The sequence below is a fragment of the Stegastes partitus genome, unplaced genomic scaffold (genome assembly GCF_000690725.1).
Source record: "Stegastes partitus isolate 25-593 unplaced genomic scaffold, Stegastes_partitus-1.0.2 Scaffold36, whole genome shotgun sequence".
Lineage (NCBI taxonomy): Eukaryota > Metazoa > Chordata > Actinopteri > Pomacentridae > Stegastes > Stegastes partitus.
Genome location: NW_007577767.1, coordinates 228,340 through 251,562, shown reverse-complemented (window position 1 = coordinate 251,562; position 23,223 = coordinate 228,340). Strand labels below are relative to the sequence as shown.

At 40.4% G+C, this 23,223-nt stretch overlaps 1 protein-coding gene across 1 annotated transcript in view; it reads right to left on the bottom strand.

The window, feature by feature from the left end:
- Window positions 1-303: 303 nt before the first annotated feature.
- The window catches only part of pdss2 (prenyl (decaprenyl) diphosphate synthase, subunit 2), a 38,262-nt gene continuing 15,342 nt past the window's right edge, over window positions 304-23,223 (bottom strand). Inside the window, exons 3-8 of the mRNA XM_008301826.1 lie at window positions 21,225-21,423; window positions 12,433-12,507; window positions 11,091-11,264; window positions 8,061-8,192; window positions 5,267-5,302; window positions 304-1,940 (exon numbers count right to left, since the gene is read on the bottom strand). Of these exons, the coding sequence (XP_008300048.1) occupies window positions 1,785-1,940; window positions 5,267-5,302; window positions 8,061-8,192; window positions 11,091-11,264; window positions 12,433-12,507; window positions 21,225-21,423 (772 nt within the window). The 3' untranslated portion in view covers window positions 304-1,784. The remainder of the gene's footprint in view (window positions 1,941-5,266; window positions 5,303-8,060; window positions 8,193-11,090; window positions 11,265-12,432; window positions 12,508-21,224; window positions 21,424-23,223) is intronic.

Genomic DNA, 23,223 nt, shown 5'->3' with positions numbered 1-23,223 from the left:
GATGGATGGATGGAAAACCCATGAATGTCTGTACAAAATGTTATGCCACTGCATCTGGTTGATGTTTCAGGTTTTCTCCTGAGTCAGGGTGGGCCTTTGGAGGGTCACTACACACTACAGTAAGATGGGCTTGCACACAGTAATGATAATGATTATGTGTTCCCTTATTTGACACAAGTCTGTTCCTGAAAGCTCTTCAGGTGGTGCTAAAAAGTTGTGGATTCAGGAAAAACCCGGTGTCATTCTGAAATACATCAATAAATAACATTTTGACCGAGTTGTGATGCTAAAGGAAAAGCCAGATGCCAACAAAAGCCATCACACTTTATTCTCTGGGCACCATGAGCATTTGTAAATTTCACAGTAATTCAGCCACTTTTGTGTGAGATGAGGGTCTAAAGACAGCTCACTCATATAGAATCTGCAACTCATATCTGAAAAGATGAACCCTAAAGGCTGTCACTGGCACATCAACACAATTCTATCGTTTCATCACATTCCTGACAGAGAAGCTCACAGTTTGTAAAATACCTCTCTTGCAAGTCAAATACGTAGTTTAATGTAGACATTTATAGCTCTAGAGCCAGCGTTCTCTGCAAATTCAGGAGCTTTAAAGAGATGTTTGGATGTGTCACCAGTGCGTGCTGCCGTGCTCTGGAACTACACAAATCTTCTTTGTTAGCGGTGTACCCTCAGTGTTGTTTTCCTCTCGTCCTGTCTCCGCTGCTCTGTCCTTCAGGTGTGGCCTGGATGTGACAGACAGCTGCCAGCAGTGGCCTGATTTCACACCTTGGCTGCACCCCCCCCTCTCCGCAGACAGCAGCCTGGGAAACCACAGGCCACCAGGCTGGCGCCAGCCTGTACGGCTTAGAGCAGGGCAGCCGGCCCAATCAATACCTCTGCATTTCCTGTCCATTTGCTCAGGTCTCTTCATTAATAATTACTGCTTGGCGGAGCTTCAATGTGCTCGCTGGCTGGGCCAAGGGGAGAGGCTGGGTGACCTTTCCCCGCCCCTGGGCTGACTTGGATCACATACACAGGCATGGGGACAGACATAATAAGGCAACACAGATGACATTACTTCTGATTCATGCCAGTTTCCTCTGTAGAGAGAGCATCACGCCAAATTCCATTAAAAAATACTAACTTTTTTGCAGCTGTGCTTATCAGCAGAGGTACATACCTGGTACTACATGACTTTGAGACATTTTTACATCTGGTTTGGTGCCGCTCTTTAATTTGGCAAACACCCACTACATCCAGCAGCTATGATTTCAGCATCATCTGTGCTGTGCAGTCATGAACAGGATGAACCGACTCTAAAAAATGAATTTTAGTTAGAATAAGTACTGCTTGGTGCATCATTTGCTGTTCATGGCACATTTTCCAGATGACAATAACAATTCTTCAAAACATCTTAAATTACGTTCTGCCTGGTATGTGCCTTTGCTGATAAGCAAGGTAACAATAACCTGCCAGGTTTTAAAATGCAGCCTGGCGTGATATTTTCTCCATGCAGGAGAGGAAGGGTATGCATCAGAGCCAACAAAACACACGACATGATGCTGAAGTAATGTGCTTTTATTTAATGATGACCATTTATAGATACTAAATGTCTGGTGCACACTCCACAACAGAGCAGAAGAGTTTCTCCAGACATGAACCAGCATCTGGATCAAAAGAAGTTCGTTTGTCTCTTAAATGTCAGCTGTTCAATGGGTCTTGTCCTCTGCAGACAAAGACACTCCAAGCTGCACGGGAGTGTGCGTCTGTGTGTGTCCAGGTCAAAATTTGGTGATGGCGGAGGCGATGTTCTCCAAGGCAGATCGAGCCTCGGAGGAGGGGAAAGCCTGGATGGCCTCCAGAGCCTTGTTGCTATGGTAACAGCACAAGTCCACCACTGAGCTCACGCCTTTCTCCGACTTAACTGCTGCCAAAAGCTGTAGAAGGATGAAAACACACATTAGTTTGTCATGTTTGTGTCACTCCTGTTACTATCCAGCTGTCAACACAATAAACCATTAAGAGCCAGAGAAAGTTAGCTTACTCTTAAAGTGAAGATAAAAACTGGATGGTGCAGAAGCATTTCTCTTAATAACAGAAACCCTTTGTACAGCACAGTCATGTCTGTGTTTGCATGCTGCCCCTGGTACCACTGAAGGCATGTTACCACATTTAACTACAAGGCGAACATTTCACAATCATCGCTGAGCTATATTTTAAAAACGCCTTTAACAATGAGGGGGTAAATGCCCTGAATTGTTTGTCTCTGCAGGTGTTAGTGACATAGCTCACAGCTCTCCTGTTTTTTCAGTTGACTAATGATGGCACCAGTTCACAGGACTGGTGCACAGCCAGCTTCTGCAACAGTTCAGGTAATGATTTGATTTGATGTGAATGAATTGAAGTGTGAAGCATGTAAATTATAATTTCTTGCCAATGCAACAATATTGGTTGTATTTCTGATGACTTTTTGTACTGTCTGTCCTTTCTGTTAAATGTTTGTAGGATTTAAATTCCTAAAGGATTTAAAAAAAAAAAAACTTAAATCAGTCTGGACTTTATGCAACACACACTGTCACAGACAACATATGCATTCCACACGAGGAAGCAAACAAATATCAAGACAAATCAGCCCAAACAAAGAGCTTTAAGTATAGCGGCTGTATGAATTTGGGCGTCTCCTTGTATCTTCCTGCTGCTGTGTTGGGACATCTTTTTGCTGAGGGCGTTTTACCTCATGAATTCTGGAGGTGGAAAGCCCTGAAGGCCTTCCTTCTTTAAAAAAAAAAACAACCAAAAAACATTTCCAGTGTTGAACTCACCATCACCCTGGCTGCCTATTTCATTTAGAAAAGATTACTTTTCCCTCACTCATTTTACACCATCTTAGCTGCTGACCCTTGTTTTCTTCTGCATTAACTTAATGCTACCTCATGTCCTAATATTCCCCCATCCTTCCTGTTTACACATTACATTTGGTAGCCTCATAAGTTCTACATCCTGTGCTTCCGACATGCTCCTAAACACGACTCTTTGCCTTCACAGCTTCAAATCCCTCCTGTGTAATGTGGTGTCATCGATATTCAGGTGTAGCACATGAGAACAATTTACACTGTGTATGTGAGAAAGCTGGGTGTAAAATAGGATCAGCATCACTCACTAAAAAAGCACATTTAGAGTTTTTCCCCCCCTCAATGTCCTTTTTCACCATAGTAGTGTTTAAGTGTTGACTAGTATGGTTATTATAGAGTCTATACTGATCATTAGAAATTAAGGAGCCAACTAAATGATACCTTGAAGTGATGCAACACAAATGAAAATGCTGGGGTCAAAATTTAGAATGATACCAACTCCAACACAAAATTTGAAAAGCTATGTTCAACCTTGTTTTATATCTGTTTAATTAAAAGAGAACTTTTCAGCATTTATCCTTAGGTGTCGATAGACTGTTATTTGTGACATGTAACCAATCAGACACATCCATGGGCAGAAACATTGTTCGAATACAGGAGCATCGACTACAAATAGAGAACACCGACTGTATCGGAAAGACAAACGCAGCCTTCGAATCTGATGGAAGACAACGTAGAGGAGTCTTCAACCTGCATTTTTTCTAGCATCCACTAGGGGGCAACTCCTATAGTTCAACAAGGCAGTCAGATTGTAAAGATGTCTTTGAGAAAATGACCCTACTTCATACCTGATCAAAATACATTTTCCCGAATGAGTTTATGGCTGTAATTGCTAGTTTCGAGACTTATCGAATACAGCATGTTGTTTAATTAGTAAATTTTGGTACCGTTTGAAGTAAAAAAGACAATAAATTTGTCTGTTTTAGGTCAGTCAGTCAGATCCAATTGTTCAATATGTCCAGTTTTAAAAGAGCAAGATGGCAACTGCCAATTTCTAACTTCAAAATGGTCGTCCACAACCCAGTCACAACCCTATGTCCATCTTTTATATACAGTCAATGTTCAATATCAGATTTGATAGCTGTTTGACCTCTAGAAGTGTTGTTACTGATGACTGTTCATATTTCAGTCAGTCACAAGCTTCCAACCTCCCAGCAGGCTCAGCATCTGTCAGCTACATGCTAAACCTCCTGGTTTTAAGAGCCAAAGACAGAGATTTTTCTACTCACCATATTATCAATCTATTGAAGTTTTTTACGTATTTACATAAACTGAAATTGCAATTATGTCTCAGTGAAGCTCCTGGAAAACGATGGCCATCCTCATTTCTTTCATATAGTCAGATTTTTATATTAGTAAAGCCCAAATATTAATGTCTTCAAACAATATCCAGCCCAACCCAACCTGGGGCCCCATTTCTCTTCCATAATGATCAGATTTACAGCTGGCAAAGTTGTTTACTAAAATGTTTGTTTTTTTGGGTGGGGTTGGTGGTGGTGGTGCGACTTGGGAATGAAAGACTAATAGATTGAAAGCACAACAGTACAAAAGGGGAGTTTCAGTAAACATTTGTTGTCATTTATCAGAGTTAATGGGATGATGGCAGATGCTACATCATGTGGATTTGTAGATAAACATACAGGTAGTTGCTCTAATTGTTATGCGTTCCTATCTTTGAGCTGAATCATTGCAAAGTTTTTGTGCTTTATCCTCCCCAAAATCTCACTTTCCTCCCCTATCTCGCTCTCAGCTTTCCTCCTCGTGTCCCCTCAACTCTCCTTCCCCGCAAACTTCTCTCCACGTCCCCTTTTCGGCAGGTCTGCTGAAGGAGATTCTCTCACAATGCCACTGTCTCAGAGCCTCAGTGTCTCCTCCACAAATAGGCCTTGGTAACTAATCCTTCCTGCTCTCGTTTCAGACGGGACCAGATAACCACCCCACCTCCCTCCCAACACCATCAGACCCCTCCTCTGGAACTTCAGTCTCTTTTTGCACCCCTATCGGTCCCCTTCTTGCTTCACACATTGACTTTGGGAAGCTCGTTTCTCAACTTTGATTTAGGTTACAGTGAAAAGACATCCTGTTTCTCTTTGATGCCTCTGTCAGATGCAGTGCCAGACAGTAAAAGAGGGGAAACGGTGAAATACAACAAAGGAAAATATGGCCATCTTAGAGACTGACACCATAATTTTCTGAAATTATGAATGAAATGTAGCATAAAAGCAACAAAGACCTCGAGAAGCAGTAAGAGTAACATTTGTGTACGTTGTGAATTAAGGGTTAATTAAGAGTTCATAGCTCACTGAAGAGGCAGATTGTGAATAGAGGAATATATAAAGCAGCGTGCTTACCTTTGAGTAATCCATTTGGTTTCCTAAAGTTTTCGCCTTGAAGAGAAGAAAAAAAGTGAGTTAAATTACCAAGGGTTCTGAGGCTGTTTTAACATGATGCTCCCCAACTTTTTATTGACTGTTAAAGGTACGACTTGATGAAACTAAATTCGAAAGCAGCACATTTCTATGTACAAGATCTAAAATTCTAGCTTGTAATTCTGTCCATCTATAATACGGAAAACACAACAAATACAAAAATAAAAACAATAAAAATCTGCATGAAACAAGTACAAACTACAAAATCAATTACTTATTTTTAAAACCTGCTGTTGTGTCCTGAAAACACTTTTTACAAGTGAGGTCAAAATGAAAATAAAAAAGTAGTCTTGAGGCTGACATTCATTCACTATTAATCCACATTGTGACGGACATGAAGTCCAGATCTTGAGGATAGCACGCTTGTCATTTGACCATCTTCTGATAAGTTATCACTAAAATAAAGCACTGAACCAACCAAGATACGGAGTGCAAAAACACTTTCAGTTTTGATGGACTGAACTGATCCAACCCTAAACCACTTAAGTACACCTGTTATGCAAGTAACATTTACAGAATCTTTTTCTGGATCAAGGGTCATTTAGTCAACAGTCCTGCAAACTTCCTTTTCTTTCTTTAGCATCCTCTGTCTTAAAAAAATCTCTGTGGATAGCTCAGCTATCCATCCTGCTATATTCTGTCCATGTGAGCTTCAAATCGGGTCACAACTTAGAAAATGGTCCCTCCACCCATATACTCCTCTTCACCCAGACCTGCGTGCCCTTTTGGACCTGGTATGAAATGTCATTCATTTTGTTAACCTTAATATGGGTATACGTTTTGTTAACATCCATTTAAAAAACAATTAGACATATTTTATTGTGCACATTTGTCATAATAGCATCTTCAGCGTTTCATCAAATAAACAGCATGGTTTCCTGGATTCATGTAAACACTGGTTGCTTTAACCCACAAAGGCAACAAAATCTCTCTGTTTGCGAACTGGAATGCAATCGTTCAACAACTACACTCCCGCTGCTTCTGTAGCAGACACTGCAGTGCAACACTGATGCAATTCAAGATTCAACACTGTCTTCATTTGACAATTGTCAAATTATCCAACATATAATCAGATCTAGATGCAAATCGTCTCCAGCGAGAGGGGCAATAAATTTGGCACATGCTAACTATTTGTGTGACGAACTATATATGCAAGATGGACATAGCCATCATGACAGCATCCATTGTGAACTTAGACCTAGAGATTCAGACCATTAACACGTCGGAAAAATGTTTAATGAAGGAACAGACCAAGGAAGAGGTGGAATCATTTTCTCATATCTCAAATATATATTCGTTCCCCAATATATTAGGATTCTTATGTAGCTGTGCTGGCAACACACTAAGAAAAAAGGCATTTATGCTTTCGGGATATCCGTCTGATGAATTTGTGAAAGCAGTAGCTCTTAAAGACCTGGAGGAACTTTCGCTCACTTACACTCAAGGATGAACTGATTAAATTTGGTCAAAGGTCATCGTCACCCCACAAAACACATTTCTGGCCGTACCTCAAGAATTCATGTACGAATTCTGACATAATTTTACATAAATGTCTGAAAGGATTAAATTGTTAAAACCCTAAAAGTTAAAGGTGAAATCTGGACAGATATAAATGTAATCTGCAGTTTGACTGGTTGTCATTGGTTTGCAGCTGCGAGACAGTAATTCTAGTTCTATACAAGGAGCAAACTCCAACAAAGGCTTTATTTAATTTTAAAGCACACCTTTTACACTTTAACTGCTAGAAGACGTATGAGTTCAGCTTAGAACTCTGTATTTGATGAGTTTAAGCATAGTTAATGTGAAATATAATAATGGACACTAAATCAAAGTGGTAAGTCTCAGCTTTAATTTAAGCAGGTTTACATCAGGAAGATGTAGTCCTTTTAACACATAGTTGTCAAAGTTCAGAGTCTCAAAAGTAATTAGACAAATAAACATGTCAAACCAAATGATCATATTTAATATTTTTTGTTAAAACCTTAACACTCAGTGTCTTCTTGACCCACAGACATCAGCGGGTGGGTTAATTCTTCCCCAATGATGCTCTTCTAGACTTCAGCTCTTGCTTGTTGTAGGGTCTCTCTGTCTTTAGTCTGTCTTTGACCTGATTAAATTTAGTTCCAGAACAAGAATTTTGTTTTTGCCAACTTTAACCTGCCTTTCTGTTTTTAAGGTTGAGTGGGAGTCTGGCCTGAATCCTCTGAGGCTCTGGTGATAAAGCATTCCCTTGACTGGTGAGAAGCAACATGTATGCCCACATATCTGACAGGGTTTTTCCTTCACCGTGCAAACAAAACAGTCTTTCCTGTGTGCTTCTTTCAAAGCCCAACTGGTCTCTTTCTGTGCCTCATTATTATCTTCTTTATGTGCACAGTCACCTCTTTACTTCTCACACTGACGGATCGATCTAAACGCTCACTGAACTAGGTCATGTGTTCACGGCTCTTTTATGGATGAACAAACACCGAAATGACACAGACACATTTATTAGCCAAGTGTCCAATTACTTTTGAACCCTTTTAAAAAACACTGCGTTAAAAACTTTCTATCTCCCACACAGCTCTTTAAAAACTGATGTAATCCTTACGCAAAATGAAGCTGACACTGTGTCTGGACCGTATATGTAACCCTGCCTGAATCACCAGGAACAGACAGATTCTGTTACAATAATGAACACGATAAATCAAGCCACTGTCGTGGTCATCCTCCGTACCTGCTGCAGCTGCTGATGCCACCTCTCCTGGCCGACGATCTGACGGTGGAAAACCACCGGGGCGGCGCTCATGCTGAACGACACCGGCTCTCCCATGTCGCTCTTCACAAACGGCTGCAGGTCAGAGTTCAGCTGCAGAAGAGGAAAGAACATTTGTCAACAAGGAGTCAATCCAGCTGAGATTCTACTTTGTAACTTCCAGGATACCAATTAAACCAACTCAGTGGTGAAAATGGTTGAGGATACTTTTTTGCCTGCCTACACTCTGAGTGACCCTGTTAATGAGCAGCACGATGAACAGGCTGGTGGAAGACACAGCTAGCCTGATGAGGATGGTTCTCCTTCAAAGACCTCATTTCTGCTTTCTCCCATGCTGAGATTCCCTGTAGCCACTGAGGCCTGCAGACAGGCAGCTACAGGGAGCCTCAGCAGGAGGATGCAGCATGGTGAGTACCATCATTATGAATGACTTCTAGACTCGCACCAATAAGACTCAGCTGAAAACCTCTGAACCTTAAAAAATGTTTGAGCATCTGCATTACCTTGTGCATTATCATTACATTCTAATGACTTTTTAGCTAGAAACAAATCAACCTTCGTCCCGTTTCCACATTTTAATGTCTACCTCTGATGTTAGAATAATAAGGCACTTAAATCTAATGCTCCCCGTATTTCATCTGTACTTTAGTAAAAATGCATCACCTTGTTCCCTTTCAACCTTATTTTTTTGTGCGTCAAACCAGCTACAGTGTGAAGCATTTGATGAAAAGACATAATATTGTTAAATTAAAGTAGGGCCAATTATTCATCCAAGCAGAGGAGGAAAAAGAAGACACTTCTGCTACATGTAGATCAATAGCTTGTCTGCTGCACATTTATTCTTTTACTTTGATTTAACTTGATCGCGGTCGAAAAAAGGAAGTCTGTTCGTCAGGAGGGACAAAGTTTCAGTACAGAAAAACATCAAAGACTATATCTAACCTCAGAAAAAACGTATTTTTGTGGCACAGTGATGAAGCGGTTAGAACTGTCACTGAGACAGAAGGATGTGATCGTGCTGGTTGGCCTTTCTGTACAACGGTTTTCATGTTTGCCCTGCACCTGTGCGGGTTTTCTCCAGGTGCTCTGGTTTTCTCCCACGGTCCAAAGACATGCATGGTAGGTTAACTGGTAAATCTCAATTAGCTGGAGATGTGAGTGTGAGAGTGCACAGTTGTCTGTCTCTTCAGCCCTTTTCAGACATGGAATACACAACACTGCTGGCTTCATCAATCTGTTCTTCTGTCAATCAGACATTGGACAGTTTTCCTTCTCTTATTTGCTTTTGTCTTTCTTCTAAAAGAGCATTTGAACAGCATACAAATAGCTTGGCTTTCTTTAAACAGATGCCTAAAATGGCTATTTCTCTATAGCGTGACATAATTGTGACTTAATTAGCAACTATCAACATTAAAGATAGCGAAAAACATCACAATTGTGTTTTATGGAAATGATCGGTCTGGTTTATTCATTTATTTTTAATGTTTTTATTTTTATTTCTTTTGGCCTGGACTGCAAGGTGGATCAGTGGTTAACACTGTCACCGCACAGCTAGAAGGTCTCTGGTTCGCGTCCCAGTTAGGACTCCCGGAATCTTTCTGCATGGAGTTTGGGTTCTCTCTGGGTTCTCCGGCTTCCTCCCACAGTATGTTGAGGTTAATTTGTGATTCTAAATTGTCCGTAGGTGTAAATGTGAGTGTGCTTGGTTGTCTGTCTCTAAGTGTAGCCCTGAGATAGACTGGTTACCTGTCCACGGTGTCCCCTGCCTTCGCCCTGCGTCAGCTGGGATAGACTCCAGCCCCCCCCATGACCCTAGCAAAGATTGAGCGATGTATATATAATGGATGGATAGATTTTTTTTGGTTTTACTGCCTTTATTGTAGAGGACAGTGGAGAGAGAAACAGGAAACGTGGGGAGAAGAGAGGTGGAGGGACATGCAGCAAATGAGCTGAGAGTTGGACTCGACTGGGAGTGCATCTTGGACTTACAGCCCCTTTAAATGGGTCACCCGCTCAACCTGTTGCGCTATCGGGACACTCATTCTGGTTTATTGTAACTCTGCCAGAGGTGGAGAGTGCAAAGTCTGATGGGTGATAAATTAAAGACAAAACGTGAATCCTTGACCCTTACAGGGAGGAGATTCAGTGACTCTGTTGTGCTGTGGGGAGGAGTCACTGCAAATCAATAGTCATCACCTTTATCCTGTGATGAAACATTTCAATCCTGATGGGAGTGGTCTCTTCCAGGGTCACAATACCCATCCTTAGGGCATGACTGGTCACTGAATGGTTTAAATATGAAACTTTACTTTTTCGTTGTTGTTTTGTTTGTTTTTTATATATTTTATTTTTTTCACCTGTTTGCTGTATTTTTATACTGTCAACCTTTGTATTTATTGCTTGTTGTTTAACGCTTTTATTTCGTTGCTTTTATCCTGTGAAGCGTCTTTGAGTTTTTGAAAAGCGCTATACAAATAAAATGAATTATTATTATTATTATTAAAACTATGTGAATCATAAGCTCTGGCCTTTCTTTTAATCTGTCACATGTCTGTAGCATGACCCACAGAGCCACAATGGATAAGTTAATGTGTAATATACCAGGTTGAAATGACCCAGAATTCTCTTTCAACAAAATCCACAAAATGAACGCAATCATGCTGCATCATGACTCCATGAGTGTAGTTTAAGTAAAAGTTAGTTCTTCAACTTCCCTGATATTTCGATGTTGATTTGTGTTCACAAATATGTGACATCACATTTTCCCTGGTGAGCAAAAGACAAAACACAAATGCAGAAACCTGTCATGTACAATTACCCCAACTGTTTTATCTTGGTCAGAGTACGGTGTATGCTTGTTGCACTCCGTCACTTGAAATTCAGTTGGGAATATCATGAAAAGCAGTGCGCTGTCATGGCAGTTGACTGCTATTGATTTATCTCTCCAACAACCTTACTGGTATTAGACACTTAGTGGGTGGGTTTACTCACCTTGTGGCCCAGAGATAGGTGTTTGCCATACTTGTAGGCCAGTCTTTGGGACTCCTTGTCGTGTCCGGCGAGCTCCATCGCAGCTTGACAGCTCTTGGCGAGGAGCGCCCCGTGCGACAGGAAAATCTGCTCCTCCCACTGCGCCACGTTGACGCCACTGATGAGACCGTTCTCCTGCAGAGCAAAGAGAGGCAGACACGGCAGGCCTGAGCTTTCACTGCTTCTACTGTACAGCTTCAAAGTTCCCACAGAGCACCTCACGGCTCCTCAATCAAAACAACCCCTCCTTGCTCAGTGACTTTATTTTTGAGCATGTAATTGCTTGTGCACCAGTGAGTAACAGCACATTTAACGCAGTTATTTCCCACAAGTTCTTCACCTATTTCGAAGAGAGGGATGCACAGCCAGAGCAGAAAACCACTCCTAAGCCCTACAAACTTTAAATTTGTTCTTTAATCTGCAAAAGTCACGCAAATCCTAAAATGTAACACAGGTGGAGCAAGGTTGAACAGAACAGAGTTTGGGACATGTTGATATTTTTTGAACATTGCAAAAAAAATGCTGTAAAAGTCAATTATACATATGGCATTTTTTCCAAATAAACAGACGACAGAAAAAATAATGAAATTTGGTCAGAGTTGGAGTGTTGCTTTACTTTCAACACTGCTGGTAAAAATGAACTATTTGTAAATTCAGCACAGAACCTAAAAGCACAGCGTAATTAAAGGAAACTCTTGCTCACTGCTACTTGACAGCACTGTGGTCAATTTGAATAAAGAAAGCCTCTTTTTTTATTCATTATTTATTAGGATGTCTTGCTTTTTTCACATTAATAGTCCGCTGGTAGTGCCTCGTGTCAGAACCAATCGCGAGGAAGCATTTACCTTCTACACTGCTCACAGCAGGAGCCAAATCGTGATCTAAAGGCCCCAAAACTGAGCAAAGCTGTTTTCCTATGGCCATTGAAGCAATTCCGCCACACTATAATTTTATTAACTTCCTAAAAAAACGATGCCGGTGTTGCTATATTTTCCTTTAACCAACAAATTCCATGAAAAGACCATAAACTACAGTCTGTTTTTCAGCTCTTTCTGACTTCCTTTGCTTTCCTTTAACCTCATTCTTTCCTACTGAATATTCAAATCTATCAAAACTGGTCACAGACTGATAGACTAGATATCTATTCTTGAAAAGCTGTGTCGTTTTCTACAAGCTGCTGCAGTTTTTAGAACATGTGACTCAGACAGTAGCAAATAGATAATTTGATGGGCACTATTTTTAGCTGCTGTTCTTGTGAGAAATTTAATTCATTTGGATGTAAGAAGGAGAATAAATAATTTACCTCAATGTTGTTGAAATTTTCATAATAGACTCCTTGAACCAAATCACCAATGGCGCTAGAGATCAGTTCCACAACCTGCCAAACACAGACAAAGAAATTTGCTTTTAGACATTATGAGGACAAAATAACATGCTTATATTGATCATGTTATTTTGTTTAATTGACTCAGGACATCGGTTACATATTGAGAACATAAAATAACATATGAAATGTACTGTAGAATTGTAACAAAACAATGGCAATAAGCTAAATTACATCATGTATCAAGAAAGATGGATCGACTTTTAAAAAACCTAACAAGTACAGGCTTTCCTGCCTGTAATAGCAGAATTAATTCAAACATAGATGGATGATTCAACTATGACTTTTCTCTTTAATTTATTATTCTACATTCACACAAAATGATAATTATTCTCCAAGAAATTATTAATACAAAGTTAGCTAAATCGCCTTGTGGGCTCTAGTATTGTTCAACTCAGTGATACAAAATCCTGTCTGATGGTCTTACATCTGCTTTTTTTGATATGTATCTATGAACCATAAATAAGACAGACCACATTGTCAGTCTGGAATGGTTTCCACTTAACACAAGAACCTTGTCAAAAGTTAACTGGTGCAGTTTCATGCCCTTTTAATGCAATTAAGACCATCAGCTTTGTTGTCCCAAGGTACTGTGAAGCAAATATCCCTTTTCATCTTCTGTAGAAAAGCATATTATGGTGAGAACTGCTCAGAGAAACAGCAGCTCATCATTACTTTCGGACATGAAAGTCAGTCACTCTGGAAGATTTCAAGAACTTTGAGGTTCATGGCCTCAGAAATCAACAGTTACCAACACCTCAGATTACAACCCACATCAATGCTTCCTACTGTTTAAACAGCAGACACATCTCAAGTCAACTGATGGGAGGAGACTGTGTGAATCAGAGCTTTATGGTGGAATAACTGCAAAGAGAAAACACAACTGAGGGAGACAGAAAAAGAAGCAAGCTGCTTGGACCAAGAAATGCTAGAACTGGACATTATTCCAGTGCCAATCTGGACTTTGAATCCAAATGTGAGATTTTTGGTTTCTTTGTGAGACTCGGAGAGGGTGAACAGCATGAGTGGTTGCTATGGTGGTGCAGGTAGGAGGAGCTGTGATCGTGTGGACGGGCTTTGCTGGTGGCACTGTTGATGTCACTGGGCTCAGTGGTACGATCAATGAGCCAAAACACCTCTGGAAGGGCAGTTTGCCCAAGAAACAGAGTGATGGAGTGCTGCATCTCATGATCTGGCCTCTGCAGTCACCTCCCTAAACCCAACTGAGATGCTTTGGGATGAGTTGGATCGAAGTGTAAAGGAAAAACAGCCAACTTCTATGTAGGGAATGTTGGAAAAGCTCCAGGTGACGACCTCATGAAGCTGGCTGAGGGAATGCCAAGAATGTGCAAAGCCTTTATCAAAGCAAAAGGAGGCAGAAGACCATATTTTGAGCCACAGATTACAGGTTTGATCTGCACAACAGTCAACATGTCCACCAACAGCTACTTGACCTGTCTAAGTGCCTCAGGCTCAGGCAGTAAACTGCTAAGTCTCTCCCTCATTAGAAATCACTCTGGCTAACGGCGCCGATTAAACTCCTAAAATGTCGATGTAAATGAGGTTGATCAAAACTGACACGCTACTCAGTTCATCCATGACATTTGTGATTAAAAACCACAATTTCTCCCCTGATTGAAGAGCGAGCCACCAGGGTTTGGATCTGAACAGCTGGTTTGGAGAATTAATCCGAGGTGAGATGTGCTGGAAGCCAGGTGAAGTGCAACTCAGCTGCTCATTATCAGTGCATAGGGGAGCTTCTGGCGATTTCACGAAGCACAAACAGACTCGCCTTCATTCATTATACTTTGTATTTATAGAGGAGTCCAGTTGAGAGATCGGGTATCAGTCTGGTCTGAGGGGCTGAAATGGAGCTAAAAGGCAGATGGTGAGACGAATTAAGTAGGTGTCCAGAGAGAGCGGAGGGGTTAACAAGGTTTTTGAGTGATGATCTGACCTCAGGGTCCGCTTTTCTCCAATTTTTCTCAAATACGCTAATTATTTAAAGATTAATTTCACTTAGTACTTCTGGGTATGGCTTATAGGTATACAAGGCTGCGGTTCTGCAGAAGTGGAAAACTAACGCAATAAGGAAATTTGGCTTAAGTCAAAGTCCAACCATGACATCTGCAACCAGGCTATATTCTGCCCAGTAACTAAATCAATACACAGCGAAAACATTGAAAAAAAAAACAATTAAAAAAGTGCAACAACTTAAAAAAAAAACTTGAAAGATGTCTCTTAGTGTCCAGTGGCTGAGTTCTAATCGTTTAAGACTGCAGTTGCCCATTTCCTCTTACAGGGGGCATGCATGACTACATTTTAGCTGATAGAAACACAAGCAGCCCCCTTAACAAGCACCAAAAGAGAGGCTGCAAGTTGGAAAGTGATTATTTATGTCTGGATCTAATGAATGAGTAACAATCTGAAGTCAAGCTCTCTGTTCTTCATTCACAGCAACACAACAGCGTGGACAGAGGAGCCGAGGCCACGCCTGTACAGTTCAGATGAATGAGGTTAAATTTAGAGCTCCTTCAGCTCATCCCAGACATCCTTGGTTCATCAGAAAAGTCTGGTGACGCTGGCTGCTCCGTCAGCCCCGCAGTGCCCTTTGGGTAACTGAATCCACCAGGGGAAAATATTGAGGAAACCCGAGCTTCGCCCACAGACCTGGAAGGACAATGTGCCTACAGTATTACCAGATGTGGTGTCTCTGCCTGGCCTGCCTTGGGAAGTGGGGGCTAGAGGGGGTCTTTTTTTGGAAAGTATCAGATAAGCTCTCTCCCTGCCTCCCCCTTACTCCATTCCCAAATCTAGCCAGATCGTGTTTTGCCGACAGGTCTGCGAGGGGGGAGAAACCGGAGCTCCACGCTGAGATTACTTTACAGTTTATACAAGTAGCGGCATAGGTTTCCTCTCAAGGCCACGACACATAATCTCCATTGCTCTCACTGCCTTAAAAGAAAATAAGTCTGGGTTATGAGACAAACTTCGAAAGCTGCAAGGATGTGTATTAAAAGGATGTGGTACGGTGACCACACGCACACTGCAAAAAAATACAGACAATTAATTGTTTTGCAGGCTGTCAGCTTTTAATATCAGAGTCAAACTGCACTCAGTTTGGCTGTTACAGGGCTATAAATATCAGGCAATTAGCAGATTTTAATGAGCGAAAAGGAACTCTCTTACAGCCTTTATTGCATTTGCCTTGGGGTAATTAGAAAACTGCAACAATATATTTGTAGGATTTTTTTTGTTTCATGCTAAACAGCTAAACCTGGACGCAGCCTTTAAAGGGGTATACCAGTAATTTTATTCATGAAGTTAAGTTTACTCATCACATGAAGTCAGTCTGCAAAAAATGTCTTCTCTCGACTCTATAGACAGACCTAAACATTAAACAGTAAGCCTGCCTTACAACCTGCACGTCTAGAGTTCAAAACGGGGAATTAGCATAGAGGATCAAACAGTCTCTCAAATCTTTGAATCTTTACATGCCTAAGGCCTTCAGGCCTTAATTAAGTCACGTATCAAAACCATAGTCCTTGTAACCTTTAAAGGGCATATTATTAACAATAACAAAGACAATCAAGCATGTTTTTAGTCATTTATGTAATTTTCTTCTCAGTTTTGTAATGTAGACCAATACATTCATATATGTCTATACTGCACATGGCGCACTGTATCTTCTCAGAATGACACCTACAAACTGAAGTCAGTGAGTACATTAGTCACTGATTACAACCACATGATTTGTTGTTATTGCAATGTGGTTACTATGCTAAGAGGCATAGCTCCACTTTTTGCACTTAAAAGTGGATGGACAGATCTGACAAATCCAACATTCCAATCCAGGTTTTTCACCTGAAGCAGTTCTGATTCTATACAAACTTAGGACTTTTATTATTATCTTTTGGCAGTGGTAGAACCCGAACGCCAATGTTTTTGAGGAGAGTTGTCATTTGTGAGCTTCAGGTTTCCTAAGTTGGAAATCTGTCTTGGAGAACTTTTTATGCAGGGATTTCTAAGAGTAGGATTATATGGTAAATGGTCTGCACTTATATAACACATTTCTACCTTTACGATGCTTTACAATGTTTCATATTCACCCATTCACACACATACTCACGCACCAATGGTGACAGAGCTGCCATCGGAACTTCAGTGTCAGTGTCTTGCCCAAGGACACTTTTTCATGCAGAGGCAGTCAGAGATCAAACCACTAACCTTGTGATCAGTGGACAACCTGCTCTACCTGAGCCACAGTTGGCCAGACTGAAGCAGCTGAGGTACTATATAAGATTCTTTCATGAGTCCTAACTGGTCTTCGGCTGATAATTGGCTCAAATGAAAGTGGGTTTGTCAATCTCATGCTCTGGTTCTACTGAGGACTAAGTGATCTGATTCATGTATGGCACAAAACCAGATTCCTCTTCTACAGCTTCAGGCACATCTTAATTCACTGAGCTACTGCCATCAGAACCCTCCAGTTTCAAAGCAAATGAAATGCTGTTCTGCTCTATACCTGTAGCCCAGGTGCTACATCATAATGGTCCTGTGAGAATAGGTTAACAGTAACAGGCTAGATCATTGTGTCTGTATGTACTTATTGTAACAGTGAGATGCATCCAGCATCATATGAAAAAAAACGTACACTACCACATATGCACACACCAAACACTTTATTGCTACACGTGTGAAATCTTCTTCAATCCAACACAACCACTCTGTCATAAATTCTACTTTTATGAAGCTTCTGCATTTTCAACTTTTGTCAGGACCGACCATCACGACAAATCTCATTCTTGCAGTTTAGCTAAGCATGATGGACTCATCTGTGCTGTTTGCAATGATCTAATTAACTCTGTGTTGATACCAATGAACACATGAAAAAAGGTTGAAAATATAAGCATCAGTGCACACTGTGGTGTGGTTTCCCTTCAGTTCATTTTGTTTTGCTAACCTTTTCAAACATGAGTAACTGCTGGCTATCAGATGTCCATCTCTTTAATACCCTTAAAAACTTTCACATAGGGGACGTTTCCTGTGGTTGCTTCAGATTACGTTCATGTTCTTTACAAACAGCATTGCAGGTGTATTTGGGGGTACAAAAACAAGGTTAATAGTTTCAAGCATTGCGGTGTGGTAATTTAGTACCAGCTCAGTATGAATGGCATTCTTCTCACCTTGAAAATGAAAGATGCCACAGCAAAAGAAGCTCCAAACGTTCATTTCAATCAATTCCGAGTTGCTTGGCTTGAATGCGCACTTAACATGATTAAATCATCATTAGCTCAAGTCATCAGCAGATCTGCCATCATTTCATTCTCACTGTGTTTTTCTTCATCTTCCAGGGAAACAACAGTGTCAGTTCCATTACTGTAATTTGTAGCTTAGCCACAGAGTGACAATTATCCCTCATAGAACAGTCACAGAGACAAATCCTGATGAAAGCCAATTAGCACTGTAAAGGAAACGCCACACCTTTAGAATTATCTTTAATTTAAAAAGGAAATGTTGGCTCGTTGCAACTCCCGCTATGTTCCTCTCACAAGAAGCACCATGGATACCGCTTACATCATATTGTTGGGAGGCTGTCTCTCGGCTGCCATGGAGCAGACATAAACCTAGACTGTGTGTGCTGAAAAAGACGCGGTAGGGAAGGCGATAAGGGCTGGTCCGGCGGATGGCACGGGGGGACATGGTTATTTTGATCCACTCAGGCAACCGCATTCTGACAGAGCAGCGTGATGACAGCATCTGTCAGCGAGGGGTTACCAGGCTACGTAGCAGATAGGATCTGTGGTGAACTTACAAGACCACCACCACACAAATGGGCAAAGCTGAAAACTTAATCAGAAGGATTCCTATGGTGTACATGTCAATGGTGTCTCCTGACCACATTACGCAACATAAAGCAGGCTGCAGGCCATCAAATGTCTGAGCTTGTGTATGACTGGCTGAATGTTCTGGTATGAGATTCCTCTGAGACTGGGACTTTTCCATGTTTATGTAACCTTGCATACGCTGCTGTAAACACCCATGTCTCCCAGGTAAGGAGTGATGTGTTTTACATAGCAATACTACTGTGCAATGGAGTCAACTGCACAAAAGTATGATAACAGGCCATTAAAAGAAAAGATCCTATCCCACTTGTGTCATTGGTTCCTAAATGTCCTGGTTTGTGACCCTTCCTAAGCAATGTCTGCTCACATAATCAAAGATTTAAAAAACACCAACAAAAACAACAATAGTATTAATGTATTTCTTGTTTGGACAGAGAGTATTTTGTTTTGTACTGCTCTGACTAATCAGCAGTGAGTGATCTTTCCATTCTAATGATGTAACAGTAGTTTACCTGGAAGCTGTGGCAGTGCTTGCTTGGAACATTTCACTGTAAGGTGCCTCATGGACAAACTGTTCTGCCGCAAATAGCACGCACATCCATGTAATGACTTCTAGGTGCTAGACAAAGATATATGTGTCAGCGCACTAGTATAGATGCTCCCTAGAACACTTATTAAAATGCTATCTCAAACTATTCTGATAACAATAAGTGCTACAGCCCATTGTGTGTCTAATAAACACGTGTAACACATTTCCCTTCTCACATTTGGGAAGCTTATCTTGAAACACATTTTAAATTGGAACTTGTAAAACATTTGTAGTGTTTCTCTTCTCCTGTTCACTGCTACATCTGATGCTGTAAAACCACCACCAACTGCTGATCAGCAGCAGGAACCTGACAGGAAAGTGTACAACACGAGCTGCATGTGTACACAATGGAAAAGGACAGTTGCATCAATTTCATCCACACATCTATAAAACCTATTTTTTGGCCAGGTAACTAGTGAACAAATCTCCTCTACTAAGCTCTGATTGGTCAGTTGATTGTCTAACCAGAAGGAACAATCAGCAACAGTCGTGTCGCCATAAGTGATCTTCCTGCATATTTTGAAGTATTACATTGGGAAATGTTAATAGAAAGTAACATAAAATCTCTGCAAATTGAAAAAAAAAAAAAGCTTAGATTTGCGTTTAGATGATTTTTGACTTTTTAGAAACAACATGATTGGCTTAATGGGAGACGGAAACATTTTTGAAATAAGTTGTGATGTAGAAATCCTTTACTGTACGACTGATCAACTGTGTATGCTTCTGTTATTGTCTTCGCCTCTGGACAGCATGACAGATGACATCATTACATCATGCCAGTGCCCTCAAATATAAGTCAAACAAGTGTGATTCATTTTGAAGTTTGATGTGGCAATTAGCAAACATCCCACATATGCAAACGCAGCACTTACACTGGTAATGGCAAATATGTTACTGTAACTCACAAACAGCTAAAAGCCTGCAGACCTACAACATCTATTTAGTTTATACTTATAATTAGTAATAGTAAACATGGAATGTACATTTTGGTCAAAAATGATCTTCACCACAAAATGCGCTTAGTAGTGGTGTATTAGGTCTATTAAATGCTGGATAATAACTGAAATCTGGTTTTAAATATGAAGAAATGTCATACTAAATATGGGACATGAGATTACTGCATACCATGTAGAAGCTTTAATAACACTGACCTTAATCCAATTATATGCAATAAACCACCTATTAATGTTAATGTTTTAATTATTTATCAAAAACAGACCCATATATATGAAAGAGCAAACAAACAACTATAATTTTAGTGAGCAAGAAAATGATGAATGACTAGCTGGAAGTCTGGCGCTTCACGGTGATGAAACACAAACCTGGGATTATTACTGCAGTTGTTCACTGAAGTAGACTAAACACAAATGACTCCAGTCAATAGATGTCCTTGGCAGAAAACTGCACTGAGTGCATTTTACAGTTTTCTATTTAGTCAAATTACATTTAAAAGTGAAAATGAATGAGAATAAGCTCTCTGGAAATAGTATACAATCTAAATAATTTTAAATGTTTTAAATGTCAATGTTTAGTGCTCAAACATCTGTGATGAAACCAAATGGTAGAATGACGAGGGTTGGAGTCAGTCACAACAATGTGAGCAACTGCAACAGAATCAAATTGCGTGAACAAAATGTGCACTAAACTTCTTATTTAAAAAAAATAAATAAAATAAAACAAAAAAAGAATTTTAAGTTTAATGTTTTCTTGTTTATTATTAGATTACTTTTTGCTGTGGTATCATTTCAGTATTGGTATCGACATATTTAGACAGGTCTTGCATCAAAGTGATAATTTTGATATAATGCTAGTCTCGAAGTCCTTGCTCACAATCACAACCCTACACTGTTTAACAACAAGGAGATGTCTGAGGAGTGTACTGCAAAACATCACAGCGATACCCATCTGCAGTAATTCAAGCAAAATAAATCATGAGGATACTGCAGATGAACACCTGAGTATTACACTAAAAAGAAGAAAACCAGGGTAGCACAGTAGGTATTCTGCCTTGAAAAACAAAGAAATACCTCCCAAAAATCAATGATATCCAATTACATGATCAGTGGGAACCCTGGAATGTATTAGGATTGCAGGTGGGAGACTCTGGATGTCGTGCGAGTGAGGGAAAAGGTGTAGTGATGAAGACTGACACTGATATGTGAGGTTGTAACGACCTCTGAGGGTTCAAATTAAGACAGCGGTGTTTCTCATTAATATCACTGATGTCAGGTCAGATATGTCTCAGGGGTACAGTTTGTTACTGACAGAGAGGTTACCTTGGTGTTGTCAAGCTGGGCCAGTCCGGTACAAGCATTCGCCAGCAGGAAGTCACCGCCCAGCACAGCCATCTTATTCCCAAACTGCATGTCCTTCAGCGGGCCGTCTGAAACTGTCCACTCCTTTAGATCCACTATCCCACGATGCACCAAGAACGCCGTGTGGATCAACTCAGTGATTTCTGCCAGGTTCCTCTGACTATGAACCAATAACAAAAGAATAAGATTATTTTTCCCAGATTTGGTGGTATTGACTAACAGGTCTGAAATTATATAATTCAAATTCCAAATTGATTTTAAATGCTGTTTTAAACCATATCAGTGAAAGAAGACTGGCAAAAGCACTCTTGATCATCAGTGCAACTCTCTCCTTGGAAACCTTGGGTCTTGACATTTGTGTGGATGTTACTTTGATACATAGCGTCTGTCAACATGGTTCAACATCAAGCATTCTACCCCAACATCAGTGGCTTTCCCGGAATAAGAAGTGTTGCGAACATTCTTTCTACCAGCCAGTAGGGGGCGACTTATTGAGTTGCAAAAAGAAGTCCGACTGTATAGATGTCTTTGTGAAAACGACTCTACTTCTCACTTGATTTTTTCAAACTTTGATAAACATTTGCTAATGAATTCATGGCCTCAATCAGTATTTATATTAAAGCAAGGTCCCGCTTACAGTGATATAGTCGATAAACTGTGCTTAAGGGTGGCGCTACCTTGTGATTGACAGGTCACTGCTGTATTGCTATGCATAGTTTCCTCAAGCAGTCGATCACATCCACTCCAGGCAAGTTACGACTGGCTTTAAAAGAGCAAGATGGTGATGGATAAATCCCAAACTCAAGGCTTCAAAGCAGTGGCACACAAACTATTAGGTGACACCATGGTGGCTACGTCTATCTTTATATACTTCTTCAACCACTCAGAGGAGAAGACAGTAAAGCATGCTGGCTTGCATTCTGCATAATGAGACTGAATGTACTAGGACATCCGGGTATTTTTTGGCATACTGCATTGAACAGTATATTGGGACATTTGAAATAATTTTCTGGCATACTGCTCTTCAGGAAACCTATGAATGACGTCACAGAGTATTCATCCGTCCTTATATACAGTTAATGGTAAAGACACTAATCAGAGGTCTCCCTTCCATGTTCAGGAGCCATGGATCTGGAAAGGTAACACTGAGGGCTTGTTGAAACACTGATTGTTGATTGGCCCGTCATTCCTGCTGCCTCCCTTTTCTATTTCAGATCAATCCCCTTCTTTGTATTCTATCTTTTTGTCCCTGCATAGAACTCTGATGGTTGTTTTTACATTCACTCTGATATGTTTAAATGCCTTTTTATGTTCATTTGGCTCAAGGCGCTCCACAAAAATACTTGGGCGCTGTGTCTAAGCCTTTGTATTGCAGGGAAAACCCTGAATAAATTTAAAAATCACAGCTTTGTTGTCAACAGCTTTTAAAAGAGGTGTTCCAGAGGCTTGACAGTTAGAGAGCTTTTTGACAGAAACCTTTTCATTGTCTTTATGTCTGTGAAATATGCAGCTTTAGAAAGTTTGAAAACTAATTCAGAGCATTGCATACAGGTGAAGTGATCACAAAGGAATCAATCAAAACAAACAATTCATAGGTTTCCTTTTCTTCTGTCTAGCGAAACAGAAAACCACCTATTTAGTCAATAAAACTACAATATTCCGATGCTGGAGTCAGTTTTTCATTTGATTAAAACACACAACACTTCTCCAAACAAAGACGGTCTGGATCATCACACTTCATTCAAACGCTATGTTAAGCATTTTTTTTTGACTGTACAACTGCAAAATGATTTTTAACAAAAAGATTTCCCGACAAATACAATTTGATTAAAACTCTCAAAAATCAAGTCAGTATCAGCATCCTCAGGGGCATAAACCAGCACATATGTCAAGACATCTTTCTGCACAGCGTGTCAGGGGTTGTGTTAAAAAAAGAAATTAAACTTGTCATTAGCAAATA